The sequence below is a fragment of the Puma concolor genome, chromosome A2 (assembly GCF_028749965.1).
Source record: "Puma concolor isolate L17-30 chromosome A2, mPumCon1.1.hap2, whole genome shotgun sequence".
Taxonomy (NCBI): Eukaryota; Metazoa; Chordata; class Mammalia; order Carnivora; family Felidae; genus Puma; species Puma concolor.
In genome coordinates, this window is record NC_141668.1 from 24,764,095 (window position 1) to 24,783,755 (window position 19,661).

General features: G+C 43.3%; 2 protein-coding genes and 1 long non-coding RNA gene across 3 annotated transcripts in view; 1 reads left to right on the forward strand and 2 right to left on the reverse strand.

The window, feature by feature from the left end:
• Positions 1–11,815, reverse strand: part of GARIN1A (golgi associated RAB2 interactor 1A) — a 24,888-nt gene extending 13,073 nt beyond the window's left edge. The window contains exon 1 of the mRNA XM_086690859.1: positions 11,688–11,815. The gene's annotated coding sequence lies outside the window, so the exon portion shown is untranslated. The remainder of the gene's footprint in view (positions 1–11,687) is intronic.
• On the reverse strand, positions 9,681–11,891 carry HILPDA (hypoxia inducible lipid droplet associated). Its single transcript, XM_086690863.1, is given in 3 exon segments — positions 9,681–10,349; positions 10,352–10,575; positions 11,688–11,891. Coding segments are annotated over 3 exon segments (459 nt in total). The 5' UTR covers positions 11,888–11,891; the 3' UTR covers positions 9,681–10,314.
• On the forward strand, positions 11,847–18,550 carry LOC147583071 (uncharacterized). The gene is made up of 3 exons (XR_015245122.1): positions 11,847–13,111; positions 16,267–16,372; positions 17,698–18,550. It is a non-coding gene; the product is annotated as an uncharacterized LOC147583071 (long non-coding RNA).
• Positions 18,551–19,661: the final 1,111 nt, after the last annotated feature.

Sequence of the window (19,661 nt, forward strand, 5' to 3'; positions counted from 1 at the left end):
CACTACGGTTATGGCAAGAGAGTGGTGAGCTGGCCGGAACAGCAAGGCAGTTTCTCCAGAAACCCACAGCCTTCAATCCTCCCCCCAGATGGCGAAGCCCCTCACAAAAACTTTATCTGTGTGAATTCCCTGAAGTCAGGCTCTCCCCGGGCCAGAGGAGCTCGGGACGAAGACGAGTAATTCACGCCAATCTTCCCTACCTCGTTTCATGGGAGAAAATGAGAACTTTTTGGAAACACCGGGCTGTTAACAAGGCAAAGAGGCTTATTTCTTTGGGAACAGTGGGCAGATGAGGAAGTGCAGCACAGTGGCGTGCTGGAGCCAGCACAAAAGAGACCCGTGAAAACGATTCGGATTTTCAGGCATTTTACGAGCCATTGTTAAACATAGCCAATAGTAAAAATTTAACTACGGAAACTTACACTTCAACAAATTATACAAAAGCAAAGGTAATGACCCAAACTCACCACTTCTTAATTGTTTTACTATATTTTACTACTCTCTATACCCTTGAGGTTATTTACATCGGTTGTATCTACAGGGTAGAAACACTGTGTGATGCTGCACTACCTCGTCCTATCTTCTCGGGGTGTGTTGGTCACTTCATGTTGGTCACTATCTTGAAACCAGCCATGTTGGGAGTTATTTACACCATGGAAATCAATTAAGCCTCGATTTATCGTTTTGTTGGCTGCCTAAAGGGATAAAGGGGTGCCTGGATACCTCAGTTGGTTAAGCGTCTGACTTTGGCTCAGGTCATGATCTCACGGCTCGCGAGTTCAAGCCCCTCGTCGGGCTGTGCGCTGACAGCTCAGAGCCTGGAGCCTGCTTCGGATCCTGTGTCTCCCTGTCTCTCTGCCCCTCCCCTGCTCACACTCTGTCTTCTGTCTCTCTCTCTCTCAAAAATACACATAAAAAAAAATAAAGGGATAGAAAAAATGTTGATGTAAATTGCGTGTGGCTGTTGCTGTCATATTGTAGGCACACAGAAAATCTGAGGAGTCTCAGTAGCTTTCAGTATTTGAAAGCTCTTATCTGATTTAGCAAAGAAGTTGCCGAAGTCACTGATGAACGTGTAAAGTTCCAACATACAACTAGGTTAATTCACTTTCATCTTACTCGTTAATGTAAGTGGAAAAATCAGCCAACATTCTGGTCGGAACTGTACTTGTCAGTTGCGTTGGTTGGCTAGGAATACAAGAGTTTGACAAAAACCAGTGAAAGATTTCTGTGAGAATCAATTGGCTATATGAAACGTACAAGAGCACTGTGTATTTTATTGTTAGTTGTAAATTGGGTGCTATATGCACTTTACGTCAGTAAAACTGTAGAGAAAACATACATACTTATATGTATGCATATATGTACATATAGATATATACATACATATATATTACATAATTATAATGATATGATTATAATATATGACTAATTATAATGTATATTAAATTGTAGTTATAATGCATATAACACTATACATATCGTATATATATATATGTAATAATAACATGTGTATGCATGTATGATTATTATTTTACATATTATATATATATCCCCACTCAGAGACCTGGTGTGAAACATTTACTAGTGTACCATTTAGTGACACCAACTCCTCCCCTCCCCTTGCAATCTCCTATCTTTGGTACCAGGAGAAGAAACTTCCACTTAAAGACTTCTTCAGGATGCATGAAGTTGAGGAGGAGTGAGTTATTAGTTATCCTCTTAGACTAGGACTGGATAGCTATCAGGCATTCTCACTTTGGTGTTTGTACAGGAGCGAGCCAAGGAGGTAAGTCGGTTCTCTCATGTCTTTTAAACCCTCAAGACACACGGGCACAATCCTCCTGTGACCAGAGTTAAATTTCCTGGTGCTTCTCTTAACATAGGGTGGGAGGCCTGCTTCTCATTGGTATTTTTCCAAACCTGTTACATCAGAGGCAGAAGTTTGTATCGTAGTGGCTTATTTCTTTTTTTTTTTTTAATTTTTTTTCAACGTTTATTTATTTTTGGGACAGAGAGAGACAGAGCATGAACGGGGGAGGGGCAGAGAGAGAGGGAGACAGAATCGGAAACGGGCTCCAGGCTCTGAGCCATCAGCCCAGAGCCTGACGCGGGGCTCGAACTCACGGACCGCGAGATCGTGACCTGGCTGAAGTCGGATGCTTAACCGACTGCGCCACCCAGGCGCCCCAGCTTATTTCTTTTTAAGACTTGCTCATCGTGGGGCACCTGGGTGGCTCAGTCGGTTGAATGTCTGACTTCGGCTCTGGTCATGATCTCACAGCTTGTGAGTTCGAGCCCCGCATCAGGCTCTGGGCTGATGGCTCAGAGCCTGGAGCCTGTTTCCGATTCTGTGTCTCCCTCTCTCTCTGCTCCTCCCCCGTTCATGCTCTGTCTCTCTCTGTCCCAAAAATAAATAAACGTTGAAAAAAAAATTTAAAAAAGGAGGGCACAACTAAATGCTATCTGCAAGAAATCCACACTATATAAAGACACATAAGTTATAAGGACTTTGCAGCCACTAATCGTATGTTAGCTAAGATGGCTATATTAATATCATATAAGGAAGACTTCATGACAAGGAATAATACACCTTGATAAAGAGGGACATTTAAAGAAGATAAGGGGGTCAATTTAGTAAGACATAACAATACTAAAAGTATACGTATCCAATAGCAGAGTTTAAAAAAACATAAAACTAAAACAAATAGGAAATCAATAAGGATACAGAAGACTTAAATAACTATCAACCAACTTTAAAAAATTGTTTTAATGTTTATTTTTGAGAGAGAGAGAGAGACAGAGAGAGACGGAAAGCATGAGTGGGGGAGGGGCAGAGAGAAAGGGACACAGAATCCAAAGCAGGCTCCAGGCTCTGAGCTGTCAGCACAGAGCCCGATGCAGGGCTCAGACCCACAAACCGTGAGACCTGAGCCAAAGTCGGACACTTAACCAACTGAGCCACCCAGGCGCCCCACTATCAACGAACTTTATGTAATTTTGTAAAAAAATTGTTTTGTATTTTTTAATACTTTTGATAAAAATATTTTGTACACTTTCTGTAAAACACAGCTCACTCAATAGCAGAATTGACATTCTTTTCAAGTGCACATTGAACATTCACCAAGATACACTATATATTGAGCCATAAAATAAGTCTCAATAAATTTTGACTAATTAAAATTATAAAGGTATGTTCTGTTAACATAATCAATGAAATTGGAATCAATGAAATCAATGAAAGAAAAAATATTTGGAAAATGTCAAGGTATTTGGAAATTAAACAACCTACTTCTAAAGCTAAATTTTTTAAAAAAATGTTTTAATGTTTATTTATTTTTGAAGGAGAGAGAGACAAAGCATGAGTAGGGGAGAGGCAGGGAGAGAGGGAGACACAGAATTCCAAATGGGCTCCAGGCTATGAGCTGTCAGCACAGAGGCCAACGAGGGGCTCAAACTCACGAACCGTGAGATTATGACCTGAGCTGAAGTCAGACGCTTAACCAACTGAGCCACCCAGGTCCCCCCCCTTTTTGTTTAATTTTTTAAAGTTAAATTTTTTAAAAAGAGCAGTTGGGGTGCCTGGGTGGCTCAGTCGGTTAGCGTCCCACTTCGGCTCAGGTCATGATCTCAGAGTTTGTGGGTTTGAGCCCACATTGAACTCTGTGCTGACTGCTCAGAGCCTGGAACCTGCTTCGAATTCTGTGTCTCCCTCTCTCTCTGCCCCTCCCCCACTCACACTATGTCTCTCTAAAATATAAACAAACATTAAAAAATACTTAAAAAAATAAAAGAGCAGTTAAATTTCTAAAAATTGAAAAACGTATAGTTCATGAGATCTAGAAAAAAAAAGAAAATATGTAAATTGCCAATCTGAAAAAAAAGGAGGGAACATCACTATAGATCTTGTGCATTTTGAAAGTATAATATGGAAATAGTTTTAACAACTTAATGCCAGTAAATTTGGCAACTTAAATGTTCTATACTAATGTCATCACACAGATATTACTAAAACTTAGGAAAAAAATGACTTAAAAAGAGATTTAGGACAAATCAAATAAATATACATTCATAAAAGAAACTGAATTTGTAATTATCTTGCCACAAATAAAACTCTAAGCTCATATGTCTTCACTGGATGAGTCTATCAAACTTTTAAGGAAGAAAGAATATTAATCTTATATAAACTCAGGAAATGGAGTAGGAAACAGTTCCCAACTCATTTTATGAACCCAGCATTACCAAAATCAGATAAAGACAATGCAAGAAAAGAAAGTAACAGACCACAAACCAGCATTACTCATGAAGAGAGATACAAAATTCTTTATCAACAACAGAAGGAAAGATATACTATGTTCATGGACTGGAAGATTCACTATTAAGATGTAAATTTATCCCAAATTGATCTATAGGCTGGGGGCACCTAGGTGGCTCAGTTGAGCATCCAGCTCTTGATTTCAGCTCAAGTCATGATCTCACAGTTCATGGGATTGAGCCCAGTATCAAGCTCCATGCTGATAGCACAGAGCCTGCTTGGGATTCTCTCTCTCCCTCTCCGCCCCTCTCTCAAAATAAATAAAAACTTAAAAAAAAAAAAGAAAAGATCTGTAGGCTCAATAAAATCCCAATTAAAATTCCAGAAGGCTCTTACAATAGAAACTGTAAAAGATTGTAGGCATTTAAAAATTAAAATTGTGAACAAATAACACATTCATGAGGTACAAACATCATAAACTTTCAAATGGGAGAGTGAAGAGCTCCTTCCCACCCTCATCATTGGCTTAGTTCTCATCACACTTGCCCCAAAATGAAGCCACTGTTATTTTTTCTATTCTTTTAGAGTTTACACATACTTATAACAGTATAATACATTTAACGTTTCTATCCCTTCTTACATAAATGAGTACACTATTCTAACAAGTCTTATGAACATATTTTCCAATTTAGAATTCCTCAGATTAAATAAAACTACCTACTTTTATCAATTATTTATTTCTCCATTTCATAATGTTAAGCAACAGGGAAAAAAAAGAGTCCAAATTGCATTCATACTATTACAATATAGAAATGTCCAATGTGTATGAACAAGGTCTAGAAGGAAACACAATAATAAAAAGTTAGTGTTTAAGTGATGAATTATGAGTTATTAAGTTGATACAGGTTTGCCATACAAAGCAAGTCAAGTCTGAGGCATTACTGACAGTCTATGGGCAAAGCAGCATGTAAACACTGCAAGTTACAGTCATTTCATAATTTTGATTTGTAACAATAGGTTTTCTTAGAGAAAAAAAAAAAAATCTCACATGTGCCCACACAAGAATTACCTTGGGGGTGAAAAAGCACATTGTTGACATATTTTGCTACACTGCATTTTGGAGAGTTTTTTTTTTTTTTTTTTAAATCATGTTGTAGAAAAAAGAGCTGCATACTAGGAAATTACCACCCATTAATTCAATGCTATTGTCTAACTTACTTAGCTTCCATTTCCTCTGCAGTCAAATGAAAAGATCTATGCTGTCCAATGTAGTGGCCACTAGCCATGTGTGACTACAGAGCACCTGAAATGTGGCTAATCCAAATGAAATATGTTCTAAGTGTAAAATACCAATATAAATACACACGTAGTACCAAAATAAAATGCAAAATATGTATCTCATAGATAACTTTTTAAGTTGATTACATGTTGAAATAATGTTTTTTAATATATTGGGTTAAATGTGTTTAAAATATCTTTTCCTGGGGCGCCTGGGTGGCTCAATTGGTTGAGCGTCCAACTCTTGATTTCAGCTCAGATAGGATCCTGTGGGATCGAGCCCCGTGTTGGGCTCCGCGCTGAGCATGGAGCCTGATTAAGATTCTCTCTAAAATAAAAAATATTGTAACAAATTATATATATATATATATATATATATATATATATATATATATATATATATATTTTTTTTTTTTTTCCTGTTTCTTTTTAATGTAACCACTAAACAAATTTTAATTACCTATGTGGCTTGCATTAATTTTTATTGGACAATATTAGACTAGATCATATCTTCCACCCCTTAATATTCTGATATCTATCATAAGCTGTAGAGGCACAGCCCTTCACATCCAGAAAGCATTACACAGCATGGATTTAGTGTTTCCTTCTTCCTTAGCCTCCACTAGATGGCACTAGTGCTAAGACTTCAATCTAATAACCGGGATTTAAAATTTGTACTTACCAGTTTTCTAAATACGCTCTGGGTTCTTAAGCTCATCTCCATGTCCTTTGTTCATGGTTCCCTCTCGTGGGAAACTCTGAACTTGGGTACCTATTCATTTTTAAAAATTCAAACCCTCTAAGAAGCTTTCCCTTAATATCTGCCTCCTGCCAGTAAATAACTTTATGTACTCAAATCCTGTACGCGTATTTCTATCACAGAATCTTGAGAGGTTATGGGTTTGTTTATGTGTTCCCCCCACCCCGCCCCGCTGTCTTATGCATGTTATCTGAAGTAGGTAGTAATGAAATCTTAGTCAATGCATGGTACCCAGTAGGTGCCAAAGGCAATGTATCAGTCAGGATAGGCCAAGTTATGCTGCAGTAGCTTAACACAACAGAGGTTTCTTTCTCATTTATACTACATGTTCACCAGAGATGAACCAGAGATAAAGGGCTCTGCTCCATGACTTCCTCACTCCAGGACCTACATTAATGGAACAGCTGCATTTGGAGCATTGATAGTCACTGTAGTGGAGGGAAAAAGAAGGTTAAAGGTTTTGGAGGTTTTTGAACCAGTGCTTAAGTGTTCCAGTTTAGAATTAACACACATCACTTCTACTCACAACTCATTGGCGAGAACTAATTCATGGCCCTGTCCGACCACAAAGGTGTCAGGGAGTACACTTCTATCGTGTGCTTGAAAGGCAAGGGCAGAAATACTTGCAGAACATTAATGAGTACCACTACTGAACCTTCTAGTGAATAATCATTCAGCTCACTATCCCTCCTGCAGGTGGAATCCATTCACCATACTTCCCCCGAAGGAGACAATCCAATAATTCCCTTCAGCCACAACATCAAGGCCAAACTGAAGAATCTCCAAGTGATGCACAACGGTTTCTATACCAGTTTTGGATGTGGCTTGAGATGGAGATCTATAAACTAAAAAGACAAGCCATGTGCTTCCACACATCTAATAAATATTGGTGGAGGGGTGCCTGGGTGGCTCAGTAGGTTGAGCATCCGACTTCGGCTCAGGTCACGATCTCACAGTTTGTGGGTTCGAGCCCCACATCAGGCTCTGTGCTGACAGCTTGCTCAGAGCCTGCAGCCTGCTTCAGATTCTGTGTCTCCTTCTCTCTCTCTCTGCCCCTCCCCCGCTCATGCTCTGTCTCTCTCTCTCAAAAATAAATGTTAAAAAAAAATTAGTAAATATTGGTGGAATGGGGACAAGATGAATGCACTGAGGGGAAAGGGGGAGAATGGGAAACACAGCAGCCTCATGATTATGACGTGCCACTGAGCAGATGCAGTGAAGTCCCCTTACCCCGAGGAAGGGAATGTTCCTTGATTAGGCCCCAATTCTGCTTCCTAGGAGTACTGCCTTGGGCAAATGTACTCTCTTTTAAGCTACTGAGAATTTAGGGTTGTTGCTGCAGCATAACCTAATCTAATGTGTCCTTGACTGATAAGGAGACAGGAATGTGTGTGTTGCGGGGGGCAGTGGGGGGGGAACGTTGCATGTTAAAAAAAGAAAAAGCCTTAGTATGTGTGCCATTAACTTACTTGGAGGGCAGCAAAGAGATCTTATTGAAAGAAAGAGGACAACTCATGTTATACAGTAGAAGAGTATCTGGTAAAACTGTTGTCTACAGTAACTTAGAAGACACACATTATTTAATCTATCTAGTAAGAGAAAGTCAGAGAACAGAATTTTAGCAGCCTGAATTGGATACTGTTGGTCACCATCAACAAAGTACAGAATTAGCTCAGACAAGAACTGAACTGGCCAGTTTGCAAGCAGCACAAGGGACGCAGAGAGACCACAGAAATCAACGGGCTTGCAGGGTTCACAGAAGCAACTGCTTCTCATCCCTAACTGGTTAACAGATAAAGCTGAGAAATGTTTGGAATGACAGACGCCATTTTGAACTCATGTTTTTCAGGTAGAATAACCGATTGGCCATCTTACCCATCTAATTGCCTTGACCAGGTTTACCTATACCTGTCCCAGTTTTAGCTCTGATAAGTACTACACCCCAGAAAACCCCTCTGCCAAGCAAGTGGGGACAGCAGGTGACCCTACTCGTAGGAAAGACTGTAACAGTGGTATGACCATCATATCTGTTGTTAAAACCTAAAACCTCCAAGTAGATCCAACTGTCTTAGAGCAAAGACCTCAAAGGTTGTGGCACCCTGTAAATCATTGCAGTTAAACCGCTTGGGGAAGAGACTTAAAATGCAACTCTCCCACTTAAAATTTGAAACATACCAAATGAGTCGGAGAGATGTGAGAATAAGAAAATATATCAAATTTAAGAAATCTGTCTAGGAAAACTACTGGCACATGAAAGTGCCTGAAATCACAGATAAAAAACCAACTATAGTTTTGATTGTACTATGCTGCTGAAACACAAGTTCACATATTCCCAGCCATCCACAAAGGATCAGGGAGCCCAATCGTACTATGCGCCCAGAAGGTGGGAAGCTGGAAATACTTGGTAAATAGCACCAGTGACCACCGTGCAATAAATAGAAGTGACGTCCAGGGGCACCCAGGTGGCTCAGTCGGTTGAGTGTCCGGCTTCGGCTCAGGTCATGATCTCACAGTTCGTGAGTCCGAGCCCCACATTGGGCTCTGTGCTGACAGCTCAGAGCCCGGCGCCTGCTTCAGATTCTGTCTCCCTCTCTCTCTGCCCCATCCCCACTCATGCTCTGTCTCTCTCTGTCTTAAAAATAAATAAAACATTTAAAAGATAATTTGAAAAATAATAATAATTAAAAAAAAGTGATGTCCAAACCACTAGCTTCTAGAGTGTGGCACTTAAGCTTCAGAACAACCCAGGAAGCAAAAGTAGTTCAGCAGAGAAGACCATATTCCAGTCTTACCCTTGGGCAAAAGTAAATCAAACTCACCTTACATAAAATAACACAAATCAAGAGACTGTGAATGGATCTATATTACGAGGGACAGAGGAGTGAATGCACCTGAACATGGAGGAGTGGTGGATACACGTAGAAAAAAAATAGCTCTCCATTTCTGTATAAAAGCCACGCTGCAGAGATCTGGGAGTGAACAGAAACAACTGTTGTGAGATGTGGGCATTTTACCAAATGACTTGGAGAACAGAGTTGAGCCCTCCTTACTTCAGCAGTGCAGAAGGAAAAAACCAAGGCCTACTGGACTGACAGTCTCCTTCTCCCAGAGACAGAAGGCGAGGGTGCTAGAATAATCATTTTTCTTTAGAAATGGAGAGTCAAGAGAATACTGGAATATTCTTGGCCCAGGATTAGAAGACTTGTTGATATGAGGCAGACACAACTGCCCTGGCCTCCAAATCCAGGTGTATTTACCTCATGTTTTAAACAAAGTGTTTTAAGTACTTTTCTGCTTCTAAGTTTTTAAGATGTCAAACCCCAGATCTAGGAATTAAGACCCTTCCCTACCACTAATTTCAAGGGCAGAGGTCAACATGACACAAAGTAGAAATATATACTCAACTTTTATTTCATTAGAAATCCATTTAAGCCACATGGTGGCCATAATGCCATGTCCTGAGCAGGCTTTGTCATCCCAGTGTCCCCTTCAGACTGATATTCACAAGTTCGCTGTATGTTGGAGAAAGGGCATTTAACATGTGAAACAATGAGAATTGGACACTATTTCATCATTCCCCCTCCCATACACCAACCCATATATCACTTCCACACAGACAAGCTCTCATGGAAGAGAGGCTGAACACCAAACAGACTGACCATAAGACGCGCAAGTCCGAAGGAACTCTTGGCAGATGTTGAGGAAGCAGGGACAAAAACACCATCTCCCAACGGCTGAACATGAAGCACAAGCCCCTAACTAAGAGATGTCAGAGAACTGTTGTCAAGGACACCAGAGGGTACAGCAGACCCCGGGAAGAGTGACATCATTCCATCACAGTCATAGGCAACCCGTTCACATCGGACAGGCTCTTTTTCCAGGACAGGAGCATCCAGACGGAGAGGCCCTTCAAGGGCCTGGTAACAGTTCTGATAATACTGATGTTCGGAGCCTGCCTGCGCAGTTCCTGCCCGGACCCTGCCTGGTCTTCCAAGGTTATAGCCGGTGGAGTGAGGTCTTATCACACCCCTCTGGATGGATGGTCTGGAAGGCCCTAGGGGGCTCTGTGCTGGCTGGTTGACTTCTGGTGGTCCAGGAGCTCCCAGGTAACGGGCTCTCCAGTAAGCCTCCCAGGGACTCCATCAGTCTAACGAAAATGGAGAGCAGGGTCAACACCACACCTAAGAGATAGAGGTTCAACAGAGGCTTCATGGCTGAAAGGACCCCACACTCCTCTGCAGAGCAGTAAAGCTTTCTTCCACTTCTGCAAGGCCTCTGGATGCTGAGGAAAGAGAGGTGTGGTTAACCTATAGCCTTCTGGGATATGCATGCATCTGGCCCTGACTTCTGTCTTCCTAGGGAGCTAAGACAGGGAGATAGGGACCAGCGCATGTTCTTCCGCAACAGAATCTCCCAGCATATTTACACTATAAACTCCATGGCCCCAGAGCTAGACTTACTTCTGGGGCTAACTCAAAAGCACTCCTCAAAACTTTTACATCTTCTAGGGCACCTGGGTGGCTCAGGGGTAAGCTTCCCCCCGACCCTTGATTTAGGCTCAGGTCATGATCCCACGGTTTGTGGGTTCCAGCCCAGCCAGCATTGGGCTCCGACAGCACAGACCCTGCTTGGGATTCTCTCCCTCTCTTCCCCTCCCCCACATGTATGGGTGCCCTCTCTCTTTAAAGTTTAAATAAACTTTAAAAACAAAACAAAACAAAACAACTTTCACTTCTTCTAAAGCAAAACCTTTTTACTCCTCCCGCCTGGTGCAATGCACAATCCCTGTGCCACAGCTCAGGGCAGAGGGGCCAAAAATCTTCCAGAACCGAGTCTGTTTCTGAGGGAGGAGTTGTAAGAACATGCCCTTGAGAAAGCAACCTGTCTAGAGGTCTCCCTCACATCTCAGTCAGGTTCCTGTTAATCATAAATTTTTTGATAAGTAAAAATAATTCTAAGACAGTCAAATCTATCTAGTTCACTTAACAACTACGCCCTGAATAGTACAGTGTGTTAGGCGCTCTGCAAGGTACTACGGCCACACGGGGTCCGGCAGACACGAACCCTGTCCTCACCGGGCGGACAATCTAAGCAAGAAGAGAGGCAGTTACCACCCACCCACCGCGCCAAGTGCTGTGACAAGAAGGCTTCTTCGGGAGGGCAGGACTGGGACACCTAATCCAGCACTAGCGAGCATGGGGAGGGCGTCATGTAACACAGGGTCATCCCTGAAAACACAGCTGGAGCGGCTGACTCCCGGACCCGAGTGGAGGCGGAGCAAGGAGCACCCGCTCCAGGCAGCGCGGCCCCAGGCCAGGAACCCGAGGCGGCCCGAGGGGCACGCAGCCCGGGGAATAGGGGCGGGAAGGCGGGGAAGCCCACAGGGTCGCTCACCTCCAGGAGGAAGGGCCAGGAGCCGTCCACTCGCGGTAACAGCGGGTCGTGCAGGAGTCGAGAAAGTCAGCCCCGGGACAGAGCTGAATCGCAACCAAGAAGATTCTCGGAGCACAAAAGCGCAGCCCTCCGCAGGCAACACCGGGAGGCCGCCCACACCGCCCACTTATAGCCACGTCCCAGCCCCGGAGCCCGCGCATGCGCACTGGGGCCGCACGCACTCGCCCGGACGCACGTCCGCGGCCCCGCCCCCAAGCGGGGCGGTCCGAGGTCGGGGTCTCCGAGCAGGGTTCTCAGTCCGACCTGTTTTGGAAAGAACGCAACTTGGGGTTCTGAGTCACTGAGATCGGCAGTAAGGTCAACGTGTGTGTTAACTCGGACTGCTTCTTCCTGCTGCAGGAAACTTTGGAAGGAATCAGCACATTTACCCCCGTACTAAGTGGATTGGAAGACACACCTGAGGTGCCCCAATCCAAGGGACCCTCAGGTCAGATGAAGACCGGTCTGCGGAGGAGGGCTTCTTCACCAGACGTTCCAACAAAGCACAGATTGTCAGAAGGCATCAGACCCCCACCCCCTGCCCCCAGTGTTTAAATTCCAGGGACTGAAGAGCTGACTTTCACTTTCTAGAAGTGTCAGCATTCCGGGCACCACCCCCACTCTCCAGTCCAAGGCCTGAGGTCTAATTTACCACTGATATCATTGGAATGGTGAGGCGTTTTCGCATCGTATTAAGTTCTGCTTTCTACGAAAGTTTGTCATGTGTTAGAAAATGTGAAACACTCAGCTGGCCCTGGTGCCTGTTCTGACGTCACAAAGACGTCACTTTGTACTCACTGGGCCTCAGTTTTCTCACCTAAAATGTGGACACAAGATGATTTTATTTTATTATTTTTTTAACGTTTACTTATTATTCAGAGAGCATGAACATGGGAGGGGCAGAGAGAGGAGGAGCCACACAATCCGAAGCAGGCTCCAGGCTCCGAGCTGTCAGCACAGAGCCCGAAGCGGGGCTTGAACCCAGGAACTGTGAGATCATGAACTGTGAGATCATGACCTGACCCCCAAGTAGGACGCTTAACCGACTGAGCCACCCAGGCACCCCTACAAGATGATTTTTAAAGATACTTTCAGATTGAACCAAAGAGCTAGGAGGTGACAGTTCAGTCTCAGATTTGGGGGCTGGGAAGCTTTGCTAATCCCACCGCTACCCCCACCCCGCCACCCCCGCAAAACCAGAGAAATGTAACCGTTCTACTGTGAGAGCACCCAAAGGCGGATCTCGGAAAATAGAGAGTCCTGGGAAGACACCAGGAGTCAGCGGGCCCCTGGGAAGGAGCCTTCAGGCAAGAAGGCTGCCAGTGGTTTCCTTGCTTTCCTCCTGGGGAGGAGGAGGAGGGCAGTGGGCCAAAGCGCCGGGGCAGGTGAGTCTAGGCTGGTCCACGGAGCTGTAGGACTGGTGGTTCCACGTGCCAGGATCATGTGCCGAGGCTGGATGGGGGAGAACCCGGGAGCCCTGCTGTGCTCTGCCTTTTAGTGAAAAAGAAGGAAGGGTGGGGCCAAATCCCAACTGCGACCTTTCCCCTACTTTCTGGGTTCACAGTCTTCTGTTTTCCAGGAGGAGTGGGTGGAGAAAGTTGGGGATGAAGACGTGCTGGCAGGCAGGCACTTAGAAACTAAGTTTTCTGTTTAGCCGGCAAGAATTTTTGGTCTTTCCTTAGAGTTTTGTCCGCTTTTGTGCTGGACCCAGTGACTCTTGCTCTGTTGTTAGGAGACGCTAGAGCGCCAAAATCACACTGCCAGATGTCCCAAAAGCCATCACTTGCTAGTTGGGGGCTTTGGGCAAATCCTTTAATCTTGTTGTGCTTCAGTTTCCTCACATGTTATGTGGAATGATAATAGCCCTTACCTGGAAAGTCAATGAATTCATCCTTGTATATAGCACAAAGAATGGTGCCCGGCACATAGAAAGCATTCCATGGTGGGGGGGGGGGGGGCACCTGGGTGGCTCAGTCCCTTAAGTGCTGGACTCTTGGTTTCAGCTCAGCTCATGACATCGCAGTTTGTGAGTTGGAGCCCCACATGGGGGGGGGGGTTCCATGCTGATAGTGTAGAACCTGCTTGGGATTCTATGTCTCCCTCGCTCTCTCTGCCCCTCCCCTGCTCACACTATCTCTCTTTCTCTCAAAATAAATAAATAAATAAACTTACAAAAAAATTAGAAAACATTCCATGAGTGTTAACATCATCGGTATCATTGACCACAAAAGTCCCAAAGAGGGACTTTGTTCATAGTAGCCTACGTTTGGTGCTCGAACCCTGAAGTTCCACAATAACCCTTTGGGGTCTGCATATTGTGAGCCTTAAATTTTTATTTTCACACAGCTGGAAGGAAGAGATGGGCACCTCTCGAACAATTCCCTCTCCCCCATATTCACTGTCATTGCTTGAATGTCATGCCAGCTGAAGATAACCAGGGTTTGAGTGAATATAGATAGCCCTTTGCTTCCCAACTATCAGCTACAAATATTATTGGCTGTCATCTTTGGGTAGGTACTGGGATGTCTAAGTCAGGATTCTTGTCCTGGCTCCAATACTGGCCAAATTAATCAATCTATTTGAGCCTTGGTTTCCTAATCTGTAAATTAGGGAAAATCATATATAAATAAATAAATAGGAGATGCTCAGTAAGTAGTGGCTATTGTTTTATTAAGCCATTTAGAAGCAGGTTCTTTTTTCTTTTTAAAGAAACATGTTTATTTTAAATGTTTATTTATTTTGAGAGGGGGGTAGGGACAGAGAGAGAGAGAGAGAGAGAGAATGAGCAGGGGAGGGGCAGAGAGAGAGGGAGAGAGAATCTCAAGCAGTCTCCATGCTCAGCATGAGCCGGACTTGAGGCTGGATTCCATGAACAGTGGGATCATGACCTGAGCCCAAATCAGGCATCAGATGCTTAACCGACGGAGCCACCCAGGGATCCTGCAGCAAATTCTTTTTTTAAAAGTAATCTCTGTGCCCAACATGGGGGTTAAATTTACAACCCTGAGGTCAAGAGTCACTTGCTCCACTGACTGAGCCAGCCCCTAGAGGCAAATTCTTATCCTAAGCAGGCTGTCATCTAGTTGGATAGATAAGACCTAAAATATCTAACAACCAGCCCCAGGTACTGTAGGAGTATTGGTTAGAAATTAGTCACACTGGAGCGTGAATCCTGCTCCACAATTTGTTAGTTGTTGCCCTCGGGCTCTGCTGGCCTCAGTTTCTTCATTTATATAATGGAAGCAATAATAGTTCTAACCTAATAAGACTGTTACGAAGATTAAACTAAAGAATGGGTGTAAAATACTTAGCATAGACTAAGGGCAAAATAAATGGTGGTTATTAATCTAATTAGCTTCCAAAGCACACTATCATGAATGTACTGTGGTTCTTGGGAGCCCAGAAATAGAGGAAGAGAGAGAACTGGGTGGTAGGCAAATATGAAGTAAGAACATAACTAGGGTGGAGATGCCTTGCTTGGGGATCTGGAATTGTAACATTCACCATGAGTAAATGGAAGACTGGAAACGAAGTAAGCATTTTTTATTGGAGAAATACAGGAAAAGATGACTATCTTACCCAGCATCTTAGTAAGGCCCCACTGTTCCACCAAAGGAGGGTAGATAGGGTCCCAAGACAAACTCTCTTTGCGTTCTACCTCCTCATTGGGGACTGCTTATCAGGAAAAGCTCCTTATGTGGAGATTCCTCAGAAAATTAAAAACAGAGCTGCCATATGACCCAGCAATAGCACTGCTAGGAATTTACCCAAAGGATACATGAGTGCTGATGCATAGGGCACATGTACCCCAATGTTTATAGCAGCACTTTCAACAATAGCCAAATTATGGAAAGAGCCTAAATGTCCATCAACTGGTGAATGGATAAAGAAGATGTGGTTTATACATACAATGGAATAATACTACTTGGCAATGAGAAAGAATGAAATCTTGCCATTTGCAGCAACATGGATGGAACTGGAGGGTATTACGCTAAGTGAAATAAGTCAGTCAGAGAAAGATACCATATGCTTTCACTTATATGTGGATCTTGAGAAAGCTAACAGAAGACCATGGGGGAGGGGAAGGGGGGAAAAAGCTACAAACAGAGAGGGAGGGAGGCAAAGCATAAGAGACTCTTAAATACAGAGAACAAACTGAGGGTTGATGGGGAGTGGGGGAGAGGGGAAAGTGGGTCATGGGCATTGAGGGGGCACTTGTTGGGGTGAGCACTGGGTGTTGTATGGAAGCCAATTTGACAATAAATTATATTTAAAAAAAAAGGAAAAGAAAAGCTCCTTATGAACCCTATCTTTATCTCACACCCCCTATGGAGTCATAGTCAGCCCACGTGCGAGTACTGTGTGAAGAATACACTATCTTCACAAATTTGATCTTATGATCCTGGGTCTGGTTAAAGAACATGTCTTGCATTGCTGGTGAGTACAAATGGGTACCCTGTATGGAAATCAATTCGGTAATGGCTGTAAAAACGAAAGAATGTGTACGCCCCTTAACCTAGACCTTCACTTGTCATTGCAGGCAAACTCCTGCACGTGGAGAATGGCGTATTCAGAGGCAATCGTTGCAGCACTGTTTACGATACAGAAGATTGGGAAGAAGCACAGCAGCCTATCAGGTGGAACTGGTTAAGTAAATGACCGGGATTGCACTTTCATACAAGGGGTCGCCGTAAAGTCAGCAAAAAGAATAAGCAGTTTTGTACATACGGATGTGATCTCCACAATACATTAAGTGGAAGAAGCCAAGTGTGTAGTGTGTGTGTCGTATGCTACAGTTTGTGTTAAAACAGACCCTCAAGACAGGATGTACAAAATGAGATACCACCTCCTACCCACTAGGATGGCTATATATATATATATATATATATATATATATATATATATATAAAACGTGTATTTAGTTTTGAGAGAGAGCGCACAAGGGAGGGGCAGGGGGAGAGGGAGACAGATGATCCAAAGCAGGGTCCGTGCTGACAGCAGAGAGCCCGATGTGGGGCTTGAACTCACAAACCGTGAGATCATGACCTGAGCCGAAGTTGGGCGCTTAACCAACTGAGCCAGCCAGTTGCCCCTATATATCCATTTTTTTTAATTATTATTATTATTTTTTTAACGTTTATTTACTTTTGAGACAGAGAGAGACAGAGCATGAACAGGGGAGGGTCAGAGAGAGGGAGACACAGAATCCAAAACAGGCTCCAGGCTCTGAGCGGTCAGCACAGAGCCCGACGCGGGGCTCGAACTCACGAGCCGTGAAATCATGACCTGAGCCCAAGTCAGACGCTTAACCGACTGAGCCAGCCAGGCGCCCCCCTATATATCCATTTTTAAAGAAAATAAAATAAGCGTGGGTGAGGATATGGAACGCTTATGCATTGCTGTTGGGAATGTAAAGTGGTCAGCTGTTGTGGAAAACAGTTTGGCAGTTCCTGAAAAAGTTAAACATAGAGTTACCATTAACTTATATGCAAATGTTCATAGCAGCATTATACCTAATAGCCAAATAGGTGGAAACAACCCAACTGTACATCAGCTGATGAACAGGTCAACAAAATGTGATACAATAGAATATTATTTAGCCATAAAAAATGAAGTTCTAATACATGCTTACAATATGGGCGAGCCTTGAAAACATTATGCTGAGTGAAAGAAGCTGGACACAAAAGGACACGTATTGTATGATTGCATTGACATGAAATGTCCAGAATAGGGAAATCTATAAAGACAGAAAGTAGGTTAGTGGTTGCCAGGGGCTGGAGGGAGAAGGGAATAAAGAATGACAGCTAATGGGTACAGGGTTTCTTCTTGGGATGATGAAACTGTTCTAAAATTAGACAGTGGAGCTGGTTGCACAACTCTGTAAATACACTCTACACCACTGAATTTCACACTTTAACGGGGTGAATTTGGGCATGTGAATTGGATCTTAATACAGCTGTTATTTAAAAAGGAAGGCAAATTGAAGACATCTTCAAATGACAAACAAAAAACAGAATGAACCACCCTAGACCCTTATTAAGGAAACTTGCAAGCATGTACCTGAAAAGAAAACTGAACCTAGGGGAAAAAATCGTGAGATTCAAGAAGAAAGAGTGAATAAACACTGGGAAAACGAAATAAAACCGAACAAATTATGACTACTCAAAACTACCTTTCCAGACCAGAAGAAGGTAGGACACACGGCCACAGAGTGCAGCATGTGAGATCGGAGAGGTCCTCGCCCAGGACAGAAGGCAGCAGAACCACGGACGAAACCGCGAAGAAACCCGTCAGGGTTAATGGATACAGCTGCATCTGTGTGAACCTGCTAGCTGGACCATCACAAAGGGAACACCCAAGATAGGAAGGCTGGGGAAGTGCATGGAAAGTGTTTCTACTGTTTTGCAACTTTTAAGTCCAAAGTCAATTCAAAAAAAAAAACAAAAAAAAAACTTTTAAAGGTTAAGAAAAACAAGAACAAACCCGTTTTCGATAATACCACTTTTTTAAAAATGGTAAACATTTAAGCTGGGAACATACTGCTTTTTTTTTCTTCATAGTACTCAATACCATCAAACGTGTTTTATATTTATGTACGGATCAACTATCCTCACTAGCAGGTAGCTCCCTGAGGACAAGGATTTGGACTGTTTTGTCAATTACTATGCTAAACCCAGAGCGCTGCCTGGCATGTAGTAGGTGCTCGGCAAATATTTGTTGAGTGAATAAGGAACAGCTGCTCACTGATTGGTTTCATTTATTTGTATCTGTTGTGCAACATTTTAATAATGAGCATTACTGGGTGATACAGCTACGAGATATCGCGCCCCCCCCCCCAGACTATTCTCGCGTGCACATGAGTTACTTTTACAACTGGAGAAAAAACGTTAAAAATTTAAACTCACATTTTGTAAAATTAATTGCTTGTGCAACATTGTGACAACAGCAGGTATGCAACCAGGGGAAGACAGCCAAGGGAGTTTGGATGGGGAAATTGGGTCAAGAGCAGTGGCAGCTGTGGAGGTGGGGTGTTTGGGCGGGCTAGGGCAGTGCAGGGCACCAGAGGAAGGTGGAGCCATGGAAGGGAGAGCCGGTCCCCAAAGATGGGCAAAGAGCACCCAAGGCAAACAGAGGCTTCTTCGCCCCCTACCTGGGCCAGGGGCCTCAATTCTGAGCGTGGTTCTGATGCTAACTACCCACTGACCTGGGACAAGTTACTTTCCCTGTGAAATGCAGGGAGGAGGGAAATGAACTGTCTTCTAAGCGTTTCTGCCTCAGGGGTGTGTGGTTCCAGAAGCTGTGGCATGGGTGGGAGTGGGTCTGGAAGACACTGTAGACCTCTGTCCACAAGCCCCATTTGGGAATTGCTCGATGAACAATGCAGAGTAGAAAAGAATAGTTTTCAAAACTATATGGACCATATACTTTAACTATACGTATATACACACACACATAAATATGTACATATTATATATGTATGTATACATATATATACATATATGTATATATATATGGGAGAGACTGACAGGGTGCATTCTGAAATATTAACATTGACACTTTTTCATTAGGCGGGCCCTTTAATTCATTAATCACAATAAAGCTCAGTGCCAGGGACCTATAGACTTTTCAAGGACTCTTAAAAATATTTGAGATATGGAAAAGAAAAGAAATTGCTTCAAGATTTTTTGTTTTATTTATTTATTTATTTAAATATATATATATATATATATTTTACGTTTATTTTTTATTATTGAGAGACAGCGTGAGACAGACCATGAGCATGGGAGGGCCAGAAAGAGGAGGAGACACAGAATTTGAACGAGGCTTCAGGCTCTGAGCCGTCAGCACAGAGCCTGATGCGGGGCTCGAACCCACCAACTGGGAGATCATGACCTGAGCTGAAGTCGGATGCCCAACCGACTGAGCCACCCAGGC